Here is a 26,459-nt window from a genome sequence, read left to right as displayed (position 1 = left end):
CTGTACCCTAGCTACCTGGGTAAGTTCCAGACATAGCTAGGTGATGAAATGTATTCGGAATATATATCTGGGGAAAACCCAGCAGGTAAGTTGAGTAGCTGGACGTATAGTATTCATCCATACATCAAGCACTGTCTAGAATACAAATATGTCATACTTATTCTATCGGTAGTGTTAACATTTTGTATTTTAGTTACTATTTTAAGATGGAAATTCTCAGAGTTAAACCTTAGCCAAAAAAAAATTGTTTCTGGTCAGCGTGCCCATCACTTAAATACCACTGCATTGCTCTTTTGTGTGTGTATGTGTGTGTGTGTTTGTCCAGCCTAGGCAGTCTGCAGATTGGTGGTGAAACACAAAAATAACCCTCCCTACTTCAGTGAAGACAACTGCAGAGCCAATCATGAACAAGCAAATGACATCTTCCCCCACATACACACTTGCTCTAAAGTACTAAATAAAATGAACAGTAACTGCCATAAATAGACTGGACTGAGTGACAGGTTTGTTGAGAATTGTAACATTGCACCATTTTAGACAAACTATCCTGACCAGAAATAATTTTCTTTTTGGCCTTACATCTTTTTTCTATGGAGGGTATTCTAAAATCATGGAGTTGTCATCAGCATTTGGACTTCAGCTTACTAGTATTTTTTGTTTTTTATATGCAAGGTATATACTTCCCCCTGTATACTCAATTTCACTAGCAATGCCATTTGATGTAAATAACAGACGTGTGTTCATCATCAAATCACATGATAATAAATTTGGTTTGAATGCATACCTGTGAAGAGACAATAACAAATACTTGTATACCTTTCCTTTTTTTAACATATTCATGTGGTATAATTTTCTAGCATTTTGTTCCTCAGTTTGGAGATTTTATAATGGTGTTATTTTTGCATGCTATAACATTGTTATTTCTAATGTCCCTTTATACTGATGCAGACAGAAGTACTGAGAGCGAGTCACTCATGACGAGCCAAGCCTAGTCCAGCTTGGACTGTCTGATCTTATTGGTGCCCGGGAGAGTGCGCCCTCATAGTTGACTATGGCAACACGTACATAAAATCATTCTCGCAAACCAGAGCTGATATATTATTTCTTCATTATTACTGTATTTCTTCCTCGACACTGTGAAATATAAAGCGTCTTGGACGGTGACGTACTAAAAGAGGCTGTGGTTTACGACGATGACAAAAAATTTGCAGTACTAAATTCTATGCATACAAAACTAGAACTATACGGATGGTGTACATGTGATAATGTTCTTTTCTCAGATCTTCTCTTCTCTTCTATTCTGCAGTTACATTTCACGTGTGGTGTCGCGACATACATGGTAAAAATACCTAGAATGATGGTTGTTATTTGAACAGCACAAAAATACATACATATAAATTCCACATTACTTTAGACTTATTTGTAACTATTTACGGACTGGACACATTGAACTAAATCTGAAAAATAACGAAAATGGTGTGGTAAATTTATATTTATGTGTTGTTGTTTTTTTTATACATTTTTCTCTTCAAAATATACTATTTCATTTCGAGAGCAAGCGCTCCTTCTGGTGATTTTGGGGGATACCAAAGAACAACTGAAGACTGGGTTTTTGAATTCCCTGACAACTTTAATAAAGTTTAAAAACTATTAGAAAATGTATAGCACATGACGTGTATTCTAAATCGATCGGGAAGTTAAGTATAATATACTATTTTCAGCTCATGTTGGCCTCAACTCAACTGTTCGTTATACTAAATGATGCACACGGTACAGATTTCGTAATCATCAAGTTTTTTTACGCTTCCCATTAAAAATCACCTCGATTGCTGTACAAGGTGGTGTCCGTTTTAGTAATTTGAGATCTAATCTGTACTTGTGAATGGATTATTTTAAGAAAAGGGGCTTCCGGAGTATATATATTTACTCCATTTCATGGCAAGTCTCCCGCGACGACATCTGTTTGTGTTCATGTTGTTTGATGTGTTTACTAAATATTTACAGTGGCCTTGGAGAAAAGTCTCTCTTAAATTTGACATTTACATGTGTCTATATAATCTATAATAAGATATCACATGTAATAAAGATTCGCCAAAACAGATCAATACATCAGCAAGTATCAATGTTTTCTTTCACTAATAAACATGACTGTTTATAAAACCAGCCATAATTCCTCTGTCATTGCGATTTCAATGCTAGAGAGAGCGAGCGGGAGAGAGAGAGAGAGAGAGAGAGAGAGAGAGAGAGAGAGAGAGAGAGAGAGAGAGAGAGAGAGAGAGAGAGAGAGTGTGTGTGTGTGTGTGTGTGTGTGTGTGTGTGCGTGTGTGTGTGGGGGGGGGGGTTACAAAGTAAGGTTATGGTCACAGACAAGATCATAGTACATGTACCGTTGTTTTTGATCCATCCTTTTTTGTGACTCACGTATAGAACTGTGATTCTTTCAAATTACTCATTTAAGCATTGGATCCTGTAGAAGTTTACTCCTCTTTGAATGCACGTAAGATTCTAGTCTGGATGACCAGACTGTATAAGTCAGGCCCTGGTGTGATGTGAGTGGAGGTATAAATCGTAACGATACTGTATAGGAACTAGACTAGTGTGATTCTGGAGAACGTAATTTCCAAGTTGCCGATTTTCACATTTTCCGGAACATTTGACTTCTATTTTCTGTGTAAATTTAGAAATCTGACATCTATAGTTTCTGGTTGAAATGTAGACTTTAGACCTCAAGTTGTTGAATCTTTGTAGCGTAATTCAGATCGGGGCGCCAGGGTACACCTGTACACCTGTACCCGTTACCCAGCCATTGATCATGAAGTACCATCATTCCGCCAACATGCCCAACAACTGGGCATCGATCCCCTAAGAGGGACTGTGGTACATGTATTTTTTAAATGACAAAGTATATTATCTATCATCTACTTCATCACATGCCTGTGGCCTTTTCTCGAGTGTGTTGCCCGATATATATATTCCTGGTGGGAATAGCTAGGCATACAATATAACACATGATGACATGATGTAGCTGTGGGGAAACAGACTGGGCAAGAATATTTTAACAAGCAACAACAGCAAACCAAGATATTTTTGGCTGAGTAATGGAGGCTCACTTTGTGATTGTTCAGCTTTTTGAAAATGACAAGTGTCTCTTCTGCGACAGAGTAGCTGTACATGCAACTCGAAGTGCACCGAACTGACGTAATTATATGAAACAGGGTGCAGGCATACATGATAGACCCTGTTGGTGGAGGAGGGTCCATTGGTGCAGGAAAAAAAGTGGCTGTCTCCACGCTTTTACGATAACTACTCCTCGTCCTAGCACTCGTGTAGTTGTAGAGATCACACAGAAAGTAATGTGATACAAAGATTTCCTTCTGTGACTTTCACCTAGAATCTAAATAAATGTAATGATTTCTCTAAACTAGCACAACATTGATTGATTACTGTATTGTAGCACTGGCAGGTAATTCATTTAGTGTGTAGACTCCATAACTTTGTAAGTACGATGTATGTGTATGTCTTTTATGTTCTCAGCATCAACTACCGACCACTAGAAAAACTGTAAACACAGGCGTTCTATTTTCCCGTAGGTGGCGTCACCCCCGCACAGTCCCGGTAAATCATTTTTACAAATTACAATTCCCGGGTGTAACTAAAGTAAATTAGGACTAAGTATGCACATACTATAATATCTAAATAAAACGGATGTTTTTTAGGAGTAGAGTTTTGAATTTTCCCCCAGAAAACAAGCCGAAACAGTTCTACAGTTATTTACTTCGAGGGGGTGGCGATACGTGTTAGCACAGTAGTTATTGATGTTTGTTTCCTAGGGATACAACACGTCACGTCTAATGTATGCAAGAAAACTAGCACAGTTTTCAAGTGCACAAAGCCACCATTGCTAACACCGTTGTTGAACTATTCCATCGGCTTTTATGTTCCAAATACTACTTTCTATTCCTCACCCGGAGTCACCAGACAGACAGAGATAATGTTTGAGGTATAAAGATTCCATTGTTCCGGGGAAACTTGTGGAAATTCCGTGTGACTTGTCGCAGATTTGTTGTTAGATGTGGTGTAACGTTCAACTGAATCACCGGCTTTTACGAGCAATCTGGACGATCATTGAGGCGCAAATTTGAGGGCTCTATCAAGGTTCTGGTATAATACATGTTTGAAATTAATGGTGATTTACTGATTTCATCGCCACAACAGGGTCTATAAATATCGATTGCAGCTACGACGCTTAAAAATAAGCACAGCAACCGACGGGTTTTTTTTTTACATGTAACCGAGCGTGGTTTGTAAATTTCGTCGATCTTCTGCATGTTTTGTTAATTTACTCGTGAACGACATTGAACGAGCTCGAAAATAACATTTTACAAGGCGGGCACAACACGGAGGACTCTATTTTTGGGTACAGTATGTGAATTTTGCTGATGTAGTTATTTTTTGTGGGTGGAAGACGAAAACAACCATTCACCATGTCGGGTAAGTGTATGTCGTGTATGTTTATATTTTCGTACCATCGTTGAAGTAGAACTGTCATCTTAACATTTTCACCTGGATGTGTCACGTCAGTTTATCGTCATGTTTTAACTCATATGTCGTGTTTATTAAATATCAAACAAAATTTATGTAAATTGTTTGGCAGAGACAAACCAATTTGGCTACTGTTCTAACGTCTACACTAATATTAATATTTTTGTGGATTTTTTAGAAAAAGAATTTACATAACTAAACATGTAACGGTAGTTTCGTTGATTACATGATAATTATTAGTTTATTTGTCATTCATTTTATGGAACCATGTTGTCAACAGGCTGTTTACTAATTTGTTTAGTGGTAGAGTCCTGTAATTGTAACAAAAAACTGGAACTATGTGCGATCGTGTGCATGGGGACCTGTGCAAAAGCGTACCTTGAAAACTTGTAGAAGAACCAAACTAACTCCTCACTCAACACTAGTTTACTTGACGAGTTAGCTATCACCCTTGGTGAAATCTTTTGTGCGTATTTAGACACATGCAATTACGACACCTCGCTGGACACACATGTTTGTGTTGCGTGTATCACCTTTGCTATAAGAGTTTTCTCTGTTGACTTTTCGTCTATCCCTTTAAATGAAATAAACTGTGAAAAACCTATTATCGATGCAAAGTGACGGCCATATTGGGCAAGTCACAGCAGGTGAAATTTGATAGCCTTTGGGTGTCAGGTGAATACGGTGTCAACAAATTATAGTCAACCTTTCGTCGAATAATTACAACAATTTTGTGTAGAGATATAACGGAATGTCAGCTAATCGAGTTTCCAAATCGTTGATTTTAAATGTGCATTTCATCGGAGCTTGCCTCCACAGGTATTAGTATGCACTGTCAACAAAAATATCGACCAAAACATGTTAAACATACCACCTGTTCGGACGTATGTTTTCCTCGATTTACCGGTTCCGGTGGTAACCCCAGTACATATAACAGAGATGTTAAAAGTAATAAGAAATCAGAAAAGTTATATAGCTAATGAAAATAATGAATTTTATTGAATTCAAATCAGTTCATGTGCACCAAATTGCATTTTCCATGATGCTCCCAGTATTATATTAGCAACTTAGTATTACTCTTTTTTACAAAACACTTTTTCATTCTTTTTAAATATACAAAAATTATTTATCTTGTGAATCATTTTGACTCTGCAAGTAGAAATTATATTCATAACTTTTCAAGATTAATTTGTTTGGTACATAAGAAAATCAACTTCTAAGATCCTTCAGTTTTAGTAATTACAAAAAAGTGTCAAAATTTTTAAAATTTAAGATTTCTTTACCCAGAAAATTAAGCCAAATAATTTCTTCCTTTCTTTGACAGGATCAATGAGAAAAGGTGTTACTATGGACAAGTATGAAAATTTAGGATTAGTGGGGGAAGGTAGTTATGGAATGGTATTAAAATGTAAACACAAAGAAACAAATCAAGTTGTAGCGATAAAAAAATTCTTAGAAAGTGAAGAAGATAAAATGGTGAAGAAAATAGCCATGAGAGAAGTGCGAATGCTAAAGGTAAGTTAGAAATAAAATGATTCAGTTATATATCTGTAATGGTAACCTTCTGTAATTAATTTGACTTGACAAGTTCACATACAAATAATGGTAGCAATAAAGTGTTCAGGGGATCTCTTTTATTACGTAAAGTGCCAAAACTTGGATTGATACTTTGAATTTCTGTATTCTTTGCCTTTGAACAAATTGCTGTCTACTGTGAAATATCAGCTAACGTATGCTAAAAAAATATACATTTTGAAAGACACACACTTTCGGAAAATATACACCTTGAAGGATGAACATTTATAGGAAATATAGACCCCGAAAAATGTATATTTTTTGGAAAATATACACTTTGAAAGATGTACATTCTTGGGAAAATATACACTTCGAAAAATGTACATTTCTGGAAATATATACTAAATGCAAAATATACACTTTGAAAGACATACATTTTTGAAAATGCACACTCTAAGAAATGTATTTAGCTCTGTGGGCTAGGCCACAAGGAAATTAATAGTGTATTTTCAATGTATGATGTCAATAATTATTTTTCACGTAGTAATTTCTTCAAAGCCCGTAGTGATAAGACTTAATCAGTGGATCAAATATCTAGACTTTGACACGGCAATGTTCTCGGTACAGAAATGTCTGTAATGAACCATATAAGTCAACAAATGTGGTTGTATTTGCAGCATTCATAAATTTAACGTTTTTGTATGAACAGAGAGATACAACAATAGTTCATTAAAGATTCATTATTTGTAGGACATTAGTGTGGCAGTATTGAACACATAAACAGTGCTTGATTTGTCTCTAGTGTATATCCAACAAGAATGTATTTGTGCCCTAGGGATCATGACAATACTAACATTCATGTACTTGTTCTCTTCTTCTCCATATAATTTATGAGGTAGACACTATGTCAGTATATACTAAGGCTTCTATTCATGGCGGACAGTCTTAAGTACTCCTAGGAATTTCACTACGCCATTGTTTTTCCCGTTTTGAAATCTCAGAAATTGAAAGTTTGAACAACGAAATCTGTCAATTTTGTGTATAGTTTTATATATGTTTTGATACATAGTTTTAGAGGGAATTAGTAGCAACAAGGTAGCTTGAAGTAATAAGCTTGATTTGGACTGAATTTGTTTGAATCCTGAGTATAAAGAAGGACAGATTGATTGTGTCATAACTATTAGTAGAATCCTGATATACATACTCCTACCAGTCCTAGCCCTGTGTGTATGATGTCACAAATGCGTATTAAAATTCAGAAAATGAAATGACTTTTTAGAAATATTGCCGAGGGCTGTAAAAGTAGCTGCCATACATGAAATGAAATCTTGATGTAAGACACAGAATTTGTTATCTATTAATATTACACATATGTACAATATTGCTGTGTACATACTCTGGGGGTGTGTACTGCTGCTAATGAGTTTCACCACATTCAAATACTGTCCCACCATCTAATCTTAATGTAAGATACACAGACTGTGTTTTATCCTTTGATATTACATACATGTATGTATAATATTACTATATACAGCTGAATAGTCTATTTTCATTTAGTATTTATTTTCATGTTCTGCAATAACATATCTTATTTTCTCTAATAATACTACCAACACTATCCACATTTTACAAATGCCTTCTGTATATCTACTTATTTATACAGTGAAAATAAACTTGAAGTAAAATTGTGAGTACTGTTTGAAATGAAGGTAATATGTACAAAATAATATTTTATTATGTCCCAATATTTTAGTCATTTAATAAAATCAAATTTGAGTAAAGTAGGTAGGGGTCAGCACTGTAGTTATGACATAGGTTTGTTTAGTCTGTGTGTGAGCATAGATTGTTAGTGTCACACAACATATAGGGGTTTGTTTAGTCTGTGTGTGAGCATAGATTGTCAGTGTCACACAACATATGGGGGTTTGTTTAGTCTGTGTGTGAGCATAGATTGTCAGTGTCACACAACATATGGGGATTTGTTTAGTCTGTGTGTGAGCATAGATTGTCAGTGTCACACAACATATGGGGGTTTGTTTAGTCTGTGTGTGAGCATAGATTGTCAGTGTCACACAACATATGGGGGTTTGTTTAGTCTGTGTGTGAGCATAGATAGTCAGTGTCACACAACATATGGGGGTTTGTTTAGTCTGTGTGTGAGCATAGATAGTCAGTGTCACACAACATATGGGGGTTTGTTTAGGTTCAGTGCTAAGATCAGTCCTAATCTGTTGTGATATTTCCTGTAGTACATTCTGACACTGAGAAGGGCAATGCTTAATTACGTACTTTAAATCCGTAGTTGAAGCAGAGACTGAACATTGGGAGTAATTTGTCACTTGAATATAACAGAAATAATGTAACCATGCCACCACAAAGCTGGCTACAAGCTGTTATTTATTAGATTTGACAAGATGGGTAGTGTAGATAATTACTGTAAAGTGTTTTAGATAATACATATGGCACTCTTGATGGTGACAAACAACCATATTGCTATGTTTAGTAGAGTTGAATAGAACAATTTGGCTTACACAACCACAATGTAAGAATGACTACCCCATGCCAGGATGTAGAAAGATTTATTACTAACATAGCCTACCTCCTGGGTGTATGTAACCTTATCATGGGGATTGTGGCCTGACTAACCTTTATCAGTATTTAAAGTGTAGAGAGGATCTCCCACATGGACCACTACTCTGATATAGATATACAATCCACTCTCACTCTTTGGCATATTTTATCACTTCAATTTCTTATGGAAGGTTACTCTTTGCTAGAAGATTAATTTTACTCTCGGCTGGAGGATTAATTTCCGCTAGTTTTCGTCATTGTCGCAAACCACACCCTGTTTTACCACAACGTTCTTAAACGGGCCTCCCACAGGTAGTGGTAGAAATGATAACTCTGGTTTGCGAGAATGGTTTTCATGGATATTTAAAAGACATAACAACAATGATAAATTGGCAAGAGAGCTCACAAATTTATGAACTGAGAGACGTCTTACTATGGCTATGTACAAACTCCAAAACATTGCTACAATTGTTAGAAATTGTATGCTATATCACAGGGTTTAATTTTCACTACCGGTAGGTGATTTATTGAAAAATACTATAGAAACATAACTTTCTCCAATTTATAAAAAGGCATGTAAAGATAACTGTTGTGAACAGATAGAGAACTTTCAGTTCATGAATTTATGAAAAGATTAAAAAATGGGATTAATTTCATCAATTTATGAAAAGATTGAATGATAGTAAATTTTACCAGTGTATGAAGAGATAGATTACTTTCATCTATTTATGAAAATATAGAAATGGGATAATTTCAATAATTATGAAAATATGACTTTCACTAAATAAAAGGAATGGATAAATATTAGAATAACTTCATTTGATACATGATAGATGATATCATAGAAAGTTTATATTTCTCTGACTAATGGAAAGATGAGTAAAGAAACATTTCTGTGGATTTTTAAATAGAAACATAGATACACACATCCATAAAGACAAGTTCCATACAACATTGATCAGGCAAAAAAAAAAATGTGTTTCTGATAAACCCGGCCAATCCCACTCTAAGTCGCCCACCCTAAACATTTTTTTAAATATTTAAACCAAAAAGATGACCAAGTCATTGTCTTCGTGGCCATATATATGTATGTGTGGTTTCTTTCCCCAGCGATGTCTGTTCATATTTCATGAAAGTATTACAGAAGGGGTATCCTGACTCACATTTCATTTGTTTTGGGGGTCAAAGTAAATATATTTCAAACATTAGTGTAACTAAGTAAAGGACTTGGTAGTGGTTTTGTAATCAGTATGATGTTGTGTGATGTTTATTCAAATCTTGCTGAGTTGTCAATTATTATCAGATGCTATTGAGATTTGACTTCTTGTCTTAGTATCTGTTTACACAATGTCATTTTCAAATGAAAATACAACTATTTTGTTGTGTTTGCACCTCCCGTTTATAGAGGTATGTGAACGCACATGAAAATGCATTGAAAATGTTGCAAACATGGGCCAAACAATCTGGTTTTCGTTCTATAACCAAGTCTGTATTAAATGGCTGAATAGTTTTCCTATGCGTAACAATGAATGATTGTTTCTGTGTATCTCTAGCATTGATAACAAAGATTGAACATGTCTAGTTTTGATATGGATAAGGGCTTTCTTACTTAATTCTATGATAACACCTTAAAATGAAGAAATATAGGATTGATCGGGTCATCTGCCTTAACAAAGATGACAAATTTGTAGCGTTGTAAGAAAGATAAAATTATGTATGCTTTATCCATCTTGATCCTTGACATATTCTGCTTAATTTATCGTATCTACAAGACAATAGATGACTAAATGTTTCACTCTATCTCTAGTGTTGATAAAGAAGATGAACATTCTATAGTGTTGATTAGAAGGATGAAAACTTTGTGTACGCCTTAGGCTTAGTAATCCTTGCAAATCCATACAGCCTTGTTTCAACATGTTTCATTATGCAACTATCTATATTGTACTATTTTAAAAGATCTCAATATCACACCACCAAGGCAGAAGCTTGTCAATGTCCATATATTAAAATTGACATGTACACAGATGTAAATATGCATTGCAAGACAGTTGTCAAGTATTGTTATCTCACATGGTCTCGTTGCAAACTTTAATTATGTGCTAACAGTGTCAGATGACACATTTAGGTGTTGTAAGAGACCATTGTAGAGTGTATGTTATCATGAAAATTGTTACAGTTTCGATTAAAATTGGATTAGGTTTCTAAGAAACAGGGTTTCGTGGAGGTTGTCATGGTGATGAAAAGGAGTATGTATGGCTTTACTTAAAAACAAGTTGTAATTTGTTGGTAATATCATTAAGTCTAGTACAACTCATGCTGTTTTTTCCTTTCTTGATTTTTAATTTGCAAGATATACTCAGACTGTACTGCTTTCAGTTAATTGGGATAGAGTATTTCGCCGCCAGTTCATGATATTTAAGAACTACAGACTCAGGACTTGTGTGTGGAACAACTAATATTAGAGTTTGAACACACAGTCTGGTATTATTCATTTTCTCACAAATCTAATTTACCTGGGTTTTTGTAACTTGATTAATAATAGGAGGGGAGAGGGGAAAGCTTATGTTTAGTCCTGCGTTTAATACATTTCTTCTTTTGGCATGACTACTATGCTACATATCTCATTATTAATGATTAAATAATTATTAAACATGTTTCAGGAAGTTTGTAATTCTTTGTATTATGAACTGTAAAATGTGCAAAACTGGCTCATGGCACCATACATTTTTTTTAAAGAATTGGAAGCCAAACTGTAGATTATTAGGGAATTTAATAAAAATGTCTTTTACTTAGAGTTTTGTATGCTTGCTTTCCTATCTACAGAAACATTTGAAGTAATTTGTTGTAGAGGTAATTTGTTGTAGTTACCATCCTCAGTTGTTGTGTTGTTAAATCTAAAAAAATTGTAATATTATGGGCTGTTGAAGTAGATGAGGAATAATGGTAATAAAGTAGTGTACTAAAAGCCTCCATGTCATCAACAACGTAACAAAACCATGCCTAAATGGTTGTACAGGAAATGGAGAAAAATAGGTTAATATGAAATCATCAAATAGGCACATACAAGATTTCATCATGCTCTCAATTACGGCGGTCCAAAATGAACCCAAATTACCTTTATTATTACCACAAATTGCTATAATGACTGGTTTCTATGACGACTGGATTGATTCCGTTTCAACTACCTGAATCATTATACTTAATCTGCACTGTCATGTTATTATACTCATGAACTTCATGTATATGTTGCCAAGCGATAGTAAACGGAAAGATGATAAAAAGAATACTTCGAAGTCACAGTGAATTCTGTTGTGTACTATGGATAAAGTAATAACTGCCTATCATGTGGTGAATCATCAGATGACATATAGTCATTTATATTTTGAAAAAATAAACTTGTGATTACATAAATCGTTTACAGAGATTGAAGCCAATAAAATTAAAGAAATATAGGAAACTAATTAAAGATTATATTAATATTTCAGTGACTGACTTTGGTATGTGAATGTAATTTGAGTATACCTGCATACAATGATACATGCATATAAGCCGACATGCATATTTTATAATTATGTAAACACATATGGAGACAGAATTTGTTTCTGAAAATATTTATAGAAGTGATTACTTCCAGATCTAAATGTTGACTCAGTTTATAGATATTGATTTAAACATAAAGTTCAAATGATGCCTAAGAATAAAAGGAATTAGAAACATAAATTTGGGTATAAATGTGTTATTTCAACTCAGTATCGATGATAAACACTTGATACAGTTTTGGGGAAAGATAATGGTGATTTGGAATGTTGTGACCCATATTTCAGCAGACCAGAATATATGATGTAGACACCAGTTGTCGTTACATAGAATGACCAGGGTATATAATCCATATTTTCTGTTCAAACTTCTCAGACAATAACTTGGCTTGAGAATGGTATAATGTATTTTTAATATAAGCTGAGATGTTTTGTGGTGGTAATTTCTGTTGTACTGTTGTACTTGTAGTATTTTAGTTTACTGAAACACTTTAAAGGCATCATTCATGCTTGGTAGATTTCAAACCTGATATATAATTTATAAACAATTTAATGATGTACACATATACTATCAAATTATATCTGAAAATATAATGAAAATTATAAACATACGCATGTTGATTGGATATTGAAATTAAATATGAAATGATATAGAATTGTTGAAATGTTCACGTTATATCATGATACAGGTAACATTGTTGGTTTGATGATCATATCATATCAATTATGTATTTATTTTGGAGAAGGTAGCCTTATATTATATTATAGACGAACAGATCAGCCGTTGTGGACGTGATGTAATCTCCCTTTACCTCCAACATAAATATTAGGGCCTGCCGTATGACGTCATTCCAATCTCAGGTTGCTTGGATTTTTGGCTGTCGCTTTTGAAAATTGCTTCATTTAGGAGATTCAATATTACGGACAGGAGGTACATACAAGATATATAAAGTACTACTACTAGTATGTGAAAGACAGCCAACAAATTGCATATTTTAAAATCTAAATAACCTGTATTAGCGTGCCATGTCAGTTTATCATACATGTAATCAAAGGATATTTGACTGTGGTTTATTTGTCATAATACTTGTAACAGACTGTAGGGGTTATAATAAAACCTGTGAAGTAATAAAGAAATAATTTGTGATACTTGTGATATCCAGTGTTCATGTCTCTGAATCTAAACTGTTTGTTTGACCAAGCTGTGATGAGGGCAAGTAAAAGTGTTGATGGAATGGCTGTTATTTGTACTAGAGGAATTCGTGACTGTTTTCCCAACCACCCAGACTCTCAGACTTAGAACTTTGTTACTTGTCTGTTCAAGTGTACATCAGGAGGTATATGTCATGGTCATGTTTCCATGGTGATGCAAATCATAGACCCAACACGAAATGGTTTATGTGCAAATGTATTAACATGAACTGCAGTGCCATCCTGTACCTACTAGCACTGTTAGTATATTTGTAGATATAGTCTAGATGTCTCATGGATTAATAAATATATTTATTTGGAACTGTTTTCTTAACTTCCCTACTTCCAAAGGGTTACATGGTGTACAGTTATAAATCTGCTGTTTTTCCTCAGAGCAATGATCCATCATTCTAATAACATGAACACATCTAAAATGTCTGGTATAGTTTGGTTTTTAGCTGAATTACTATGTACTATGGAGACCCACAGAAGATGTACAATAGATATGTATAGTCATATAAGGGTTGGAGTTACATAGACTATGATAGAGGTAAGGTATTAAAGAAAACGGAAATGTTCTTAAAATATTGAAAAATGTCACTGTTTCAATTTTATAACTTCAAGTTCAAAAATCATAAGTTTTCTTCTACACCAGGAGTGGTTTAGGATGGGACAACATACCAAAATTGATGACTCATGTAGTGAGTAATCTAATGTCAATATGTTTCTGGCCTTGTATCTAGTCTTGTTGGTATTTTGATTGATCTAAATTTGATGTTCCCCTATCTCTTACTATTTTCCCAATCACTCCAATCCACACATGTCTATCTAAAATAAATATACACAATATGTTAGAGAATATGAATATGAAAATATATAGTTTATCAGAAACAACATTAGATGAATCTCTTAGATTTGTGTAAGACTTTGAGTTGGAGACAGTGATGAGACTGTATTTTCAGAGAATTTTGAATTTCCTGAATTCAATACCTGTCTACTCACCATGGAAGCGAGTGACTTTTAACATTTCCAAAACACCACACAATACATTAGCCTTTGAAATAACATTAAAATATGGCCAGGTGTTTTATTTGCTAAGTGTACAAAGTGATAGGCAGACATAGAAAGCAGGAAATGCAGACAAATAGCCAGAAGTCACTTGAGAACAATTTGATTACCTGTAATGTGACTTTGTGTTGCTAGTGTACAGATGACTGGACTGTACATATTTATACAAATGCAATGTGAATGCTATAAATGAGTATAGCACATAGAGAAAGTGTTTTACTTCAGTGTTACTTGTTGTACTATGAATGCTATAAACTAGTGTAGCACATAGAGAAAGTGTTACTAGTTGTAAGTAGTAACAATATCTGTTTTCAGTGACATAATTTAGCTACAAAAAAGCAGTTGCCTTGCAGAGCTGTAGAATAAATTGACCCTGAATTAAAAGAATATTAATACGTGACCTTATATTAATTCTCATGGCGACCATCACGACGAAAAACGTAAACATGTATCACGAAGGTCAATTGAAGCAAAAAATACCAAGGTAAAATAACAATGAACGATTAGTGGACATCTACATTGGATTTTAATCAGATTGGGATCTGCTGATAACACAGCACTAATGCTAGAATATGGGATTGAAACCATGGTCTTTCTATAAATGCAATGTACTACATTGTGTTATTAGAACCTCATATTTTAATTACTGAAAATCATGTCTGGGATACCGTTATTATGCCATTACTAAAAGTGTCAAAGGACATTGAAGGCAATTACATGATCACCTTTGTATAAATTTTATTTAATTATTTGTATAAATTTTAATTTTATTTTGCAATAATATACAAGAATAATTGAATCAAGGTGTTACAATAACATGTATGTATCAAATAATTCTTATCTGAATCAAAAAAGGCTTAAAAACTCAGTGTTTACCGTAAAAGTCTGTGGTTCTAATAGGTTGGTGAAACAGATTACCAAAAATCCTACAAACTCAATCTTTATACATAGATATTATGAGAAGTAGTCTGCCTAAAGTAAGATTTATTTAACCTTACAGTACCGGTACTGTCAAACAAAATAACCCGGACATGTAAAAAGTGAATATTTGTCAATATACCAGGAGGAAATGCCTTTAGCAGTACATTGTAATCATTGTGAAAGTTTTGTTGAGGAAATATTTCTTTTGAGTTGAAAGACCTTAGAAACTGTGTCAGTAAATTGAATAGAAGTTATATGTTGTTACAAGTAATATAATACTTCTTTCAGAATTGTCAAGTCAGAGCTTTTGATAAAACCTTTAAGTGCATTTTGATAGTAAAGCGATATAGATTTCGTTTCTATTTTCCTAAATACATAAATCAATGTTGGACATGAATACAATATTAATGTAAAAATTGTTATTAAAACAGTGCAGGTGGTTGGTGTTGGTTAGGTTTTAATGGATTATTTTAGGTTCAGTGAGGAATCTGGCACTGTGCCAGATTTAAACTAAAGATTTTTTTTTTTGCAAGGTAGTGGTTTGGTTACGACGCCATCAGGAATTAAAAGTCTAACATAACTGAATAAACATCCTTGTTGTTTGTTTAAAAGCTACACTGAAATTCCAGTGTATGGCCGGGTAAAAATATGATAGATTTAATTTTCAGAGACAGTGTTACCACCATTGTGTGCACTAGACATAGCCTTGTACTGAGTTACTTTTATTACCAAACATTCAGCCTTACTTTCATTTGAAGAGTTACAAACAGGAAGTAAAAAAGGCAGACTGGAAGAAAACTGAAGTGTTAGGCTTAAAATGCAAACTGAAATGTCTAAAAACACCGCTTGCACTTTTTATAACATTTGAGTGATATTTGCAAACTACTAAATTTTTGATCTGTCAGACTAAATTTCTAACAGTTTCTAGGATGGTAGAACAGTATAATTGATTGTGACGTTTCAGATTATTTTGGTATTTCTTGTGTGTTTAATTAATTCCACTGTATGTATACAAGGTGTCGCTAAGGTGTTCATAATATGTATTGAAGTCTACTTTAGTGTGGTTGAGGGAGTAGGCAGGGGTCAAAAGGTCATGCAATAACCATAAAACAGTAGTTGTTAATAACTGATATACTGTGTATGTCTGTCTGTCTGTCTGTCTGTCTGTCTGTCTGTCTGTCTGTCTGTCTGTCTGTCTTTGCTACAAGTCTTTGTTTTAGCATTCATACTCATTAAAACTGAATTTTTCTCTTCACAAATGAAATAAAAGACATGTTTATCTCCTAATGGAAACCATCATTAATTTTTAGTATTACAGTAAATGTAATTTGCTATATTTTTTAGTACCACCTGTGAAATTATTAAAATTATCTATCTATCTATCTATCTATCTATCTATCTATCTATCTATCTATCTATCTATCTATCTATCTATCTATCTATCTATCTATCTATCTATCTATCTATCTATCTCTGTCTGTCTGTCTGTCTGTCTCTGAATCATGTATGTATATAATCATGATTGTGTGTAATCATTGTAGGTTTTTTTGTATTTAATAACACTTTTATTGGGATTATTACAAAAATACAACGCTTGTCATGGATGGAATTCATTTACATTTTTCATTTGAAATTTTTCCTGAAGTTTAATATCAATTTCAAAAACTGTCCCCATTTCTTAATGTGTTATGATGTATGTACCTATTTAATATCTGTACATGTATATTTGAATACTGTAGTAGTCACTTATCTCTCTGTGTGGGGTAACCAAGTGTAATTACCTATCTTTTATAGTTATAAGTGTACGTGCAGAAATACATGTATCTTATATATCCATATAGCAATGAACCATGGCCATTTCAAGATATGCAGGGTCTTTCCATCTACATGCAGAAATACATGTATCAATTATCATTCATCGCCATGAACCATGTCCATTTTAAGACATATCATAGGGTCTTTCCATCTACATACAGTAGAGAATTAATTGATACCAAGCGAGTGTCTTATGTTGTTTATTTCTGTAAACTGATATGAAAATTTTAACTCAAATATTTGGCACACATACAGTTGATAATTCTCAAATTAATGTCATAGTGTATAATTGTTTGTTCTTATCAAAATATGTCAAGGAGAACTTTGTTTGGCATGTTGTGTAATGCAGGTTACATGGTGTTATAACTTTTATTTAGAGTGCCGTAGTCGTCTGATTGATACGCCCACCAGCCTGGCGTCCCCACACTTTGAAATACTAGACAGTAGATATGGATGCTCAAACAAAAGTTTGTGGAAGCACAGAAATTTACGTGATAAAAGGGAACAACACTCCAGGAAATAAAGGGGTTTTGTATGGAGTCATTTCATGATTTTACATCACCTACAATCACCTGTGATTTGAGAAAAACAACAAGTTGATCTTGTGCCGTTACAGAGCATCTCAAATCGCATAATGAATATTAATGAGAGATGTCGTACAATGAAGAGTATGGTCACTCAGGACTCTTGAATATTCAGTGTGCAACTTGGATATATTATATCTGCTGATTCCCATGATGCAATAGCCCATAGCAAAGATACCCTATAAAGGCACAATTTGATGCTTCTCTGAAGTCACAAGTAATTGTAATTTGTAGGTGATGTAAAATCATGTAATGACACTCCAGAACCCATAGTTTATGAAAATGTCTCTATTTCCTGGACTGGTGTTCTCCTTTTAGAAAGACATTTTTGCCAATTAGTGAAGACTGGCAAAGAAGCCAACTTCAACATGGTGGTAAGAATGTTGGGTGGTTAAATTTAAAAGAGTTTGTATATTTTGTACTTCAATTATTGATTGTGTATCATATGTCATTGGAACAGTGTTAATACTTACTATTACATTTCATGGTAAAATAGCTCAATAAATCAACCCGTGTATGGTTGAGTTGTTTTAATAAATTTCTCATTTATCACTGAGACTGTCATAATTGGTAATGTCATTAGGTTTCTACATGTGTGTGTGTCAAACAGTATATCTAGTACATGTACGAGTGTTTGCAGTGTTCTCTAGGCTCGTACTTTCATGAGCATAGCGAGTAAAAGTGCAGCAGAAAACATTGCCTGCACAAGTGCAAATACACCTGAGTACCCACACTGGAACTCACATGGCATGGGGTTCTGTGATTAATACATATGTTTATCTGAAATGGCGAATTTCCATAAAAATCATAAAGATCATAAAAATCATACAGTGCAATAATGTGATTTCATGTGCAGCGAACAATCGCATCCTCATTTACATATCATTTGCATGCAGGTATGCAATAATCATGATAATTTTGTGAGTAAATGACACTAGATATTCTTTGTAAACTGTTATTATAACTTGGAGAAGTAACATCTCCATATAGTAGGTACAAAGATTTGTTTTTACTTGGCTAGTCAGATTCGACGAACTTGCCATCAATAAGAAATTTGAAAAGATACCAGTTGGATCTCTAATTTCTAGCTATTAAAAGTGTTGCTAAGGCAACATTCTTGATTTATAGTTAGGCAAATGATATGTTGCCGAGTTGCTATGAGTGGAAAGTGCCCTCTACTAAGTGCATTTGTGTTGAGATTTTAAATATTGAAAATTCAAGTCCTAATTCCTTGCATCCTTTCTTTTCTCTTTCACAGCAACTACGACATGAAAATCTGGTAAATCTTATAGAAGTATTTCGGCGGAAGAAACGGTTGTATCTAGTCTTTGAATTTGTTGATCACACAGTATTGGATGAATTAGAGAGGTATCCAAATGGTCTAGATGAGTCAATGTGTAGAAAGGTTCTGTGGCAGGTCCTCAAAGGTGTAGAGTTCTGTCATACACATAATGTAAGTATACAATACAGCATTTACCCCATGCTTAGACCAGTGTATATTCATAAATATCTGTTGAATATATAATGAACAATCATGAAATGACTCTCCAGAACTCATACTGGTAGTTTATGAATATGTATTTCCTGGTGTGGAGTCCCCCACCCCACCCCCACAAAAAAGGGGGAGACCAGAAACTAGCATTTACATTGCTAAGTTGGAAGATATTTTGAGAATTTTGATTTGGCAGGGAAATTTTTCCCGGAGGGGTATTCTACCTTAGTGAATGTTGACCAGCACTTATTTGTGGCAGGGGAGAACACTGAAATGCTCCTTATGTGATTCAGTGTAAATAACTTGTATGACAAATGGTGAACTTTCACTACATGTTAAGCCCAATTTACCCACCTTTACCCAACCTTTACCCTACCTGTGACCCGCCTAACCACCATCTCTGTCCAGGGGTAGTATGAGATGCAGTACCACTTTTTACTGTCTATAGCCCCAGGGGAGAGATCACCAAATGTGAAACTTCGTCTCATAACTACTGCTCAAGATTTACCCCGGTAGAAAGGTATCGTCAAATACAGCTTTTCGTATAATGTTTGTACAGTTGCAGTGGTCTGCTTCCTTTTACAACTATAATATTGGTATATTTTCATTCACAGATTATTCATCGAGATGTAAAACCAGAAAATATTTTAGTATCTAAATCGGGAGTGGTAAAAATATGTGACTTTGGCTTTGCAAGGACGTTAGCAACGCAAGGTGAAGCATATACAGATTACGTAGCAACGAGGTGGTATAGGGCACCAGAGCTTCTTGTAGGTGATACCAAATATGGAAGGTTAGTTCTACCTGTATTTTCATCCCCATAGGATTTTAGTCCTTGGGGAAAAAAGTGTAGAAAATATGGTAGAATTTGTACCAAACATGTAAACACTCTGTACTGTAACAACACACATACATTGTTACAATAGCATATACTGTAGCAGTGCTGTACCAAACTTATACACTGTAGTGATGTTGTAACAAACACATCTACAGTGTAGTAAAACTAAACACACACACACAATGTTACTATAGCTATGTTGTAACAAACACACCAACACTGTAGTAATGTTGAAACTGACACACACATAATGTTACTATAGCTATGTTGTAACAAACATACAGACAATGTAGCATCATAGTGGCATGTGTTGTAGCACAGTTGTAACAAATATACACCCTAGTATTTTTGCAACAAAGATACTTACACAAGCATTTTTGCAATAAACATACTTACTACTCTGTTAGTAGCATCGTCACATGATAGAATATGACAATTCTATGGATTAGTGTTTTGTCATTTTCAAGTATACAAAGTCAATTTATTAATGGCGTGACATATATTTGATGTCTGACTATAAATGATTACATTGTGACATGTTTAGAGTGTAGCCATGTTTCTATACCCACACTGAGCTCTTACGTATAGCTACAAAATAGACAGTCAGTGGAGCTGACAAAAAGTTATAACAATCACCGTGGCAACCTTTGACCTAGAAATCATGCTACTTTCATGACAGATACATGTGGTAACATTTTTTTTTTTTAAGTGAACATCTTTCAGTTGCCAGGTCAAAGGTCATCAGGTTTTGTTGTTAGAGTCTTATTGAATACAGGGTAGCAAAGATTTAAATGGGAAATGAGATCAAAGGCCCCAGGCTGAATTCTGTAGATCTTTAGATTGTGTGGCCGTTATACATTCAGTAATTGTTTCGTCTCATTTACTGTTGTAAAATGAGATAGGTAGATATTGTTGTTCTGGGTTCTATGTAGGTTTTGGATCATTGAAAGTACTGATACCGTGAATGGATGGCTACAGATAATGCTCATCTTCATGCAGTTGATATTGTGTCTGTGTTTGTTTTCTGTTGTGTATATACTCTGTGTAGGCATTGTTAACGATACACTCTAGAGAGATTGGAATTTACTTGCACTGTTGACCTTGGTGTCTCAAGTCTGTCTGACAAGAAAACTGAATGAAATTATCGTCTTATCTTGCCTCTCACAATTACATAAATCGTTTTTTTGATTTTTGTTTTAAAAGTTTAAAAAAAAGCAAAATGGACAATTTGTGCATTTATACATGATTGTTTGTTATATAATCAGGATACCCAGGATTGCATAATCTGTTATAATCTGGTAAAACCGGCATAATTAGTAAATTACGCAAAAGATAATATTATAAATGGTAATGGGGAACCCTGTTAAAATGACAGGGGAACTCAGGTAGATTTTACCTACTTTAAATACCCATAACAAAAAACACTGGTAGAAAACCCTGATAAAATGACTGGGGAACTCAGGTAGATTTTACCTAATACCACCCTTAACAAAAACACTGGTAGGGAACCCTAGTAAATTGACTTGGTAACTAAGGTAGATTTTACCAACATCAATTCCTTCTTAACAAAAACCCATGTAAATGACTGGGGAACTGGGTCCACTATTCTCCCCACTGTAACACTACCCTTAACAAAAACACTAACAAGTTACAATACACTTTGATTAGTCATCTTCACCAAACCATTGTGGTTGGGTTGATGAAATGTAGATAGAGTGAAAAGAAGGAGCAGGGATAGGTGAGAGGAACAGATTGGGGGTCACTGTGTCTATTTAGTTAACCTAAACTAGAATAGGAATTAGTGGAACATATAAAGGCAATTTATGTGTCTGTGTGAGTTGCGATGCTTAGAGACTTTTGTCGTAAACAAAAATTCAAGCTTTGTGCATGTGTCACCTGTGGTGTACATACTTTGCTGGTATACATAACACTGAGATGTATTCTGACAATTAATGGTGATATTGGCTAGTTGCCCAGTTCTGATAAAAAGTACATCAGGCTATAACATTTAGGCTGCTTGTAAGTTAATCCAGGCTGAGAAGATTAATGAGAAGTCTATGTAAATACAAATTTCTAGAATGCCAGAAAAAGATTTTTGACAATCTGTTTTATCATAGGATTGATTTACAAGGTGGCTTGCATGGCCATTGTGATGATCACTTTTGAAATGGTAATATGTCTCAGGTATTTGTTTTGTTCTAGTTATGCGTTGGCTCCAAGAAGGCTGACGTATATAGCACACTTGCCCAATATATGCTTAGGATATGTAGTGTATTTGGTGTATTTCTATACCGTACTATTTCTGGAGGAAAGTTTGATATGTGATGAATAAAAACTTGGATGTCAGAATTGAATTGGAAGTATATTATTCCACCAGAGAAATACACACTATACTCACTACAGTATCTTGTTGAAAGTAACTATACTCTACAGTAACTTGTTGAAAGTAACGCACATGATGTACTATATTACATCCGAGGTTATTGACTTTAAGACATTGTTATATCACTGAGTTAGTGGCTATGGTTGCTATGACGACATGTTTACAGAGCTGATAAGTACTCATTGGTGAAATACTGAGAAGTTGCCTGTCAGTGTCCCCCATGATGTTGTCAACTTCTTTCTTGAGAACCAGTGGCCAGTTTGCTTTGATATTTGGTGTGCATGTGCCTTGGGGAGTCTATTCAGATTTTTTCATGCCATGCCAAATTGATAAGAGCCAATTTGATATTTTTAGTAGGTTTTGGGTAGTTTTGGTCAGAAATGATACTTTCAACTTCTCTGAAACTGGTTGTCAGATTGTTTAGATATTTGGTGTGCATGTGCCTTGGGGGATGTTTATTCAGATTTGTTCATGCCAAATTGATATATTTGATTTCAGGGCTGTCATAGTTTGTTCTCTAGCAATGTGATGATAATATTTTTCTATGTTTGATTTCAGGGCTGTTGATATTTGGGCAATAGGCTGTCTCCTAGCAGAGATGCTGTCAGGAGAACCGTTGTTTCCAGGTGATAGCGATATTGACCAATTATATCATATCATTAAATGTTTTGGTAAGTATTTCTATTATGATAATTAGAATACTACGATGCTGTAGATTTTATCTTTTTTTAGGATGATATGGATGGGATATGATCTTACTATAAATAATTTGTGTATTTGTGTCTCATTGCTGATATTTATAGTACTGCTGAAAGTATATCAATCTTATCAAATGTCATTTTGATGTTGAAATGTTACGTTTTGGTCAAAACTACAAACTTGAGTCATTGTTGAATTTTAATGTGTATATTAAGCTGTGCTGCAGTGCCATTAGCACTATTTTAAATGTGTAGAAATGAAATGTTAGTCAACAGTTGTCATCTACATCTATTTCCTTGAATCATAAATCCTTTGATGATAAAGTGATACACACCACAGTATCAATGTGCCCTCTAATGTTAGCCAAATTTTGTTGTTGTGAGTCAAAATGATAAAAACTGGCATTTCTTGTGAGTCACCACATAGTAAGAGATAGGGGAACACCAAATTTTGGTGCGTCACTAGATATTATGTGCATCAGTGGCGTGTCAAATTGGCTTAGAGGGCACATTGGTCACCACTTAAGAGATAGGGGAATACCAAATTTTGGTGCGTCACTAGATATTGTGTGCATCAGTGGCATGTTAATTTGGCTTAGAGGGCACACTACATGTCAACATTTAATTCTATTAGTAGGTGAGCTAGTGGAATATAAACGTTGATATCTAAATCTGAGGTATGCATTGAAATCTATGATTTAAAGAAACAGCTTAATTGACATTAGAAGTATAGTTCATTAAACTTGATAAATTGCTTTAGATAAAAAGATCATGAATGTTATGTAAATATCTCTTGCATCACTGCAGCTGCCTCTAAGCCAATTTGACGCACCATACCACTAATGCGCGCGCACACACACACACACACATACATACACACACACACACATGCACATGCACGCGCACACACACACACACACACAGCAATTTCTTGTGACACACCAAAATGTTGTATTTCCCTATAATTCTATCCCTGACTATGTGGTAACTTACATTACAAGAAAACCCACATTTCACTGTTTTGACCTGCAACAAAAAGTTTGTCTTTTATGAGAAAACACACTAGGTCACACTTTAGTGACTTAAAGAAATACACAAAATGAAGAAGGACTTGAGAGTCAGTGTGCCGTGCCTTCTAAGCCAATTTGTCGCACCATTGATGGACACAATTTTTAGTGACGCACCAAAATTTGGTATTCCCCTATCTCTTACGATGTGGTGACTCACAAGAAATGCCACTTTTTATAATTTTGACTCACAACAACAAAATTTAGCTATCATTAGAGGGCATACTGACGAGAGTGGTCTTGTGGACTGAGTAATGGAGAGATCTGTATAACAGCCATTAGTGTCATAGACATTCAATTTAGAATATAAATGAGGTGGGATATACATTTACAAATGACATTTAGAGACAGAAACAATTAATAATTCATTTTATTATGTCTTAATAATTGATTACATAAGGATTGATTAGACTTTGATTCTAGGTTTGTTACTCATTAGTAGAGACCCCCCTCTAGAGGGTATTACTGCTATATGCTATTCAATAGCTGGTATTGATATAATCGGAAACAGTGTCCCCATTTTGACTAAGAGTCAATGCACACATAGTCTGGATGCCAATGTAGTCTCTAACTAAACCATATGCACATAATGGAAATGCACAAATGATATAAACATTTTTAGAAGCAAATCTTAATTGATATGGTATAATATAGTGGATAAATATTCACAAAGGGAATGTCTTTTGAATGTATTGGTAACTAAATTATCACGTCATAATTTAGAATGTCAAAAATTATTAAACAGAAAGGAATTTTCTTAATAGGTTGTTGACTTTGTCCATTTGAATATTACCAGTATACATACACCTGAGGACTTACAGATTGAAACTAATATTACAGTCAGTGGCAATATTATTTTGTTACAAGATGTGTGTTATATTTGATATGTACAACTTCAAATATATTTATAAAGGCCATGTTGTGACAAGGATTAAAATCCATATGTGAAAAACAGTTATCTGGTAGAGTTATTGAAAAATGTTAGGTCAGAATGAAAGACTGATAATTTGTAATCCTTATGGGTTTGTTGATAAGATAATAGTTAATACTAATTAATATGAGAACCTGGGATAGAAACCCAGGCCTTTCACAATATATATGTATATGTTTTATCCAGTGTGCCTAGCCTTCTAATGAATTGTGTGCATCAGTGGCGTGTCAAATTGGCTTAGAGGGCACACTGGTCACCACTTAAGAGATAGGGGAATACCAAATTTTGGTGCGTCACTAGGAACTGTGTGTGTCAGCGGCATGTCAAATTGGCTTAGAGGGGTACACTGGTTTTATCTTTTATAATTAGATCATCATATATGCAACTGACATTATTTATTAAAATAATATATTTTTTGGTTTTATTTTACTAGGTAATTTGATACCAAAACACAGAGAAATTTTCCACAAGAATCCCTTGTTTGTTGGTATGAGATTACCAGAAGTACGACAATTAGAACCACTAGAAAGAAGACTTCCTAATGCTTCAAATGAAGCGCTAGCTCTAATGAAAGTAAGTAGTTGAATTTTTACATTTGATGTAGACACACCTGGGCTGATCATAGTTGTTTTCATTGCATCTTTCGGTTGTCAGGGGCTTCTTTTTGTATTTTGTATCTTCCTTCAAGTAACACTTTGGGGATCTGGGATGAGGATGGTGATGGGGTGGGGGTGGGGGTGGGTGGGGTGGGATGGGGTGGGGGGGAGGTTGATATATATGGCATGCCAAAAAAATGACATTATTCTACAACTTATTGAACAATTATAAAGATACTTTGATACATGTAGCCATTGTTATGGAAGCCCCTACAACGAATTAGCAATTTTTAGTGAATATATCCTTGTAATTAAGTGGAAAAAAAATTGTCCCAGTTGCAGTTAAAGCAAGTACAGTAGTTATTACATATGAATGATATGTAAAATGGAATAGATACTCTATCATATGACTTGACATTTACACGTGGCAGTACATGTTTTCAGTATTTTGTACGTATTATGACTAGAATAGGTCAGTCATTGATTTAAACTTTTCACTAGCCAGCTGTTAGTGTATTATATTGTGAACAGAACATCAATATTGGTATGTCAATAACCTAAAGCAAAGACAACAAAAACACTGTTTAACCAGTAACATGAATTTCTACAAAGTCTGTTGTCAGAACTTATTTGTTAGTTGTAGATTTAGTGTTAAATGAACTGTACAATTAAATACATGTCTAGTCTACAGTCAATACAACTGTCTGCCTT

General features: G+C 34.4%; 1 protein-coding gene across 1 annotated transcript in view; it reads left to right on the top strand.

Moving 5' to 3' along the window:
• Positions 1–4,268: 4,268 nt before the first annotated feature.
• LOC144451951 (uncharacterized) overlaps positions 4,269–26,459 on the top strand; it is a 32,580-nt gene continuing 10,389 nt past the window's right edge. The window contains exons 1-6 of the mRNA XM_078142874.1: positions 4,269–4,491; positions 5,867–6,057; positions 19,002–19,196; positions 19,850–20,028; positions 23,015–23,127; positions 25,586–25,725. Coding sequence (XP_077999000.1) covers positions 4,485–4,491; positions 5,867–6,057; positions 19,002–19,196; positions 19,850–20,028; positions 23,015–23,127; positions 25,586–25,725 — 825 coding nt within the window. The 5' untranslated portion in view covers positions 4,269–4,484. The remainder of the gene's footprint in view (positions 4,492–5,866; positions 6,058–19,001; positions 19,197–19,849; positions 20,029–23,014; positions 23,128–25,585; positions 25,726–26,459) is intronic.

Source organism: Glandiceps talaboti, chromosome 22 (genome assembly GCF_964340395.1).
Source record: "Glandiceps talaboti chromosome 22, keGlaTala1.1, whole genome shotgun sequence".
Classification (NCBI taxonomy): domain Eukaryota; kingdom Metazoa; phylum Hemichordata; class Enteropneusta; family Spengelidae; genus Glandiceps; species Glandiceps talaboti.
The sequence above is the reverse complement of the archived record's forward strand: the minus strand, read 5'-3'. Positions and strand labels throughout refer to the sequence as shown.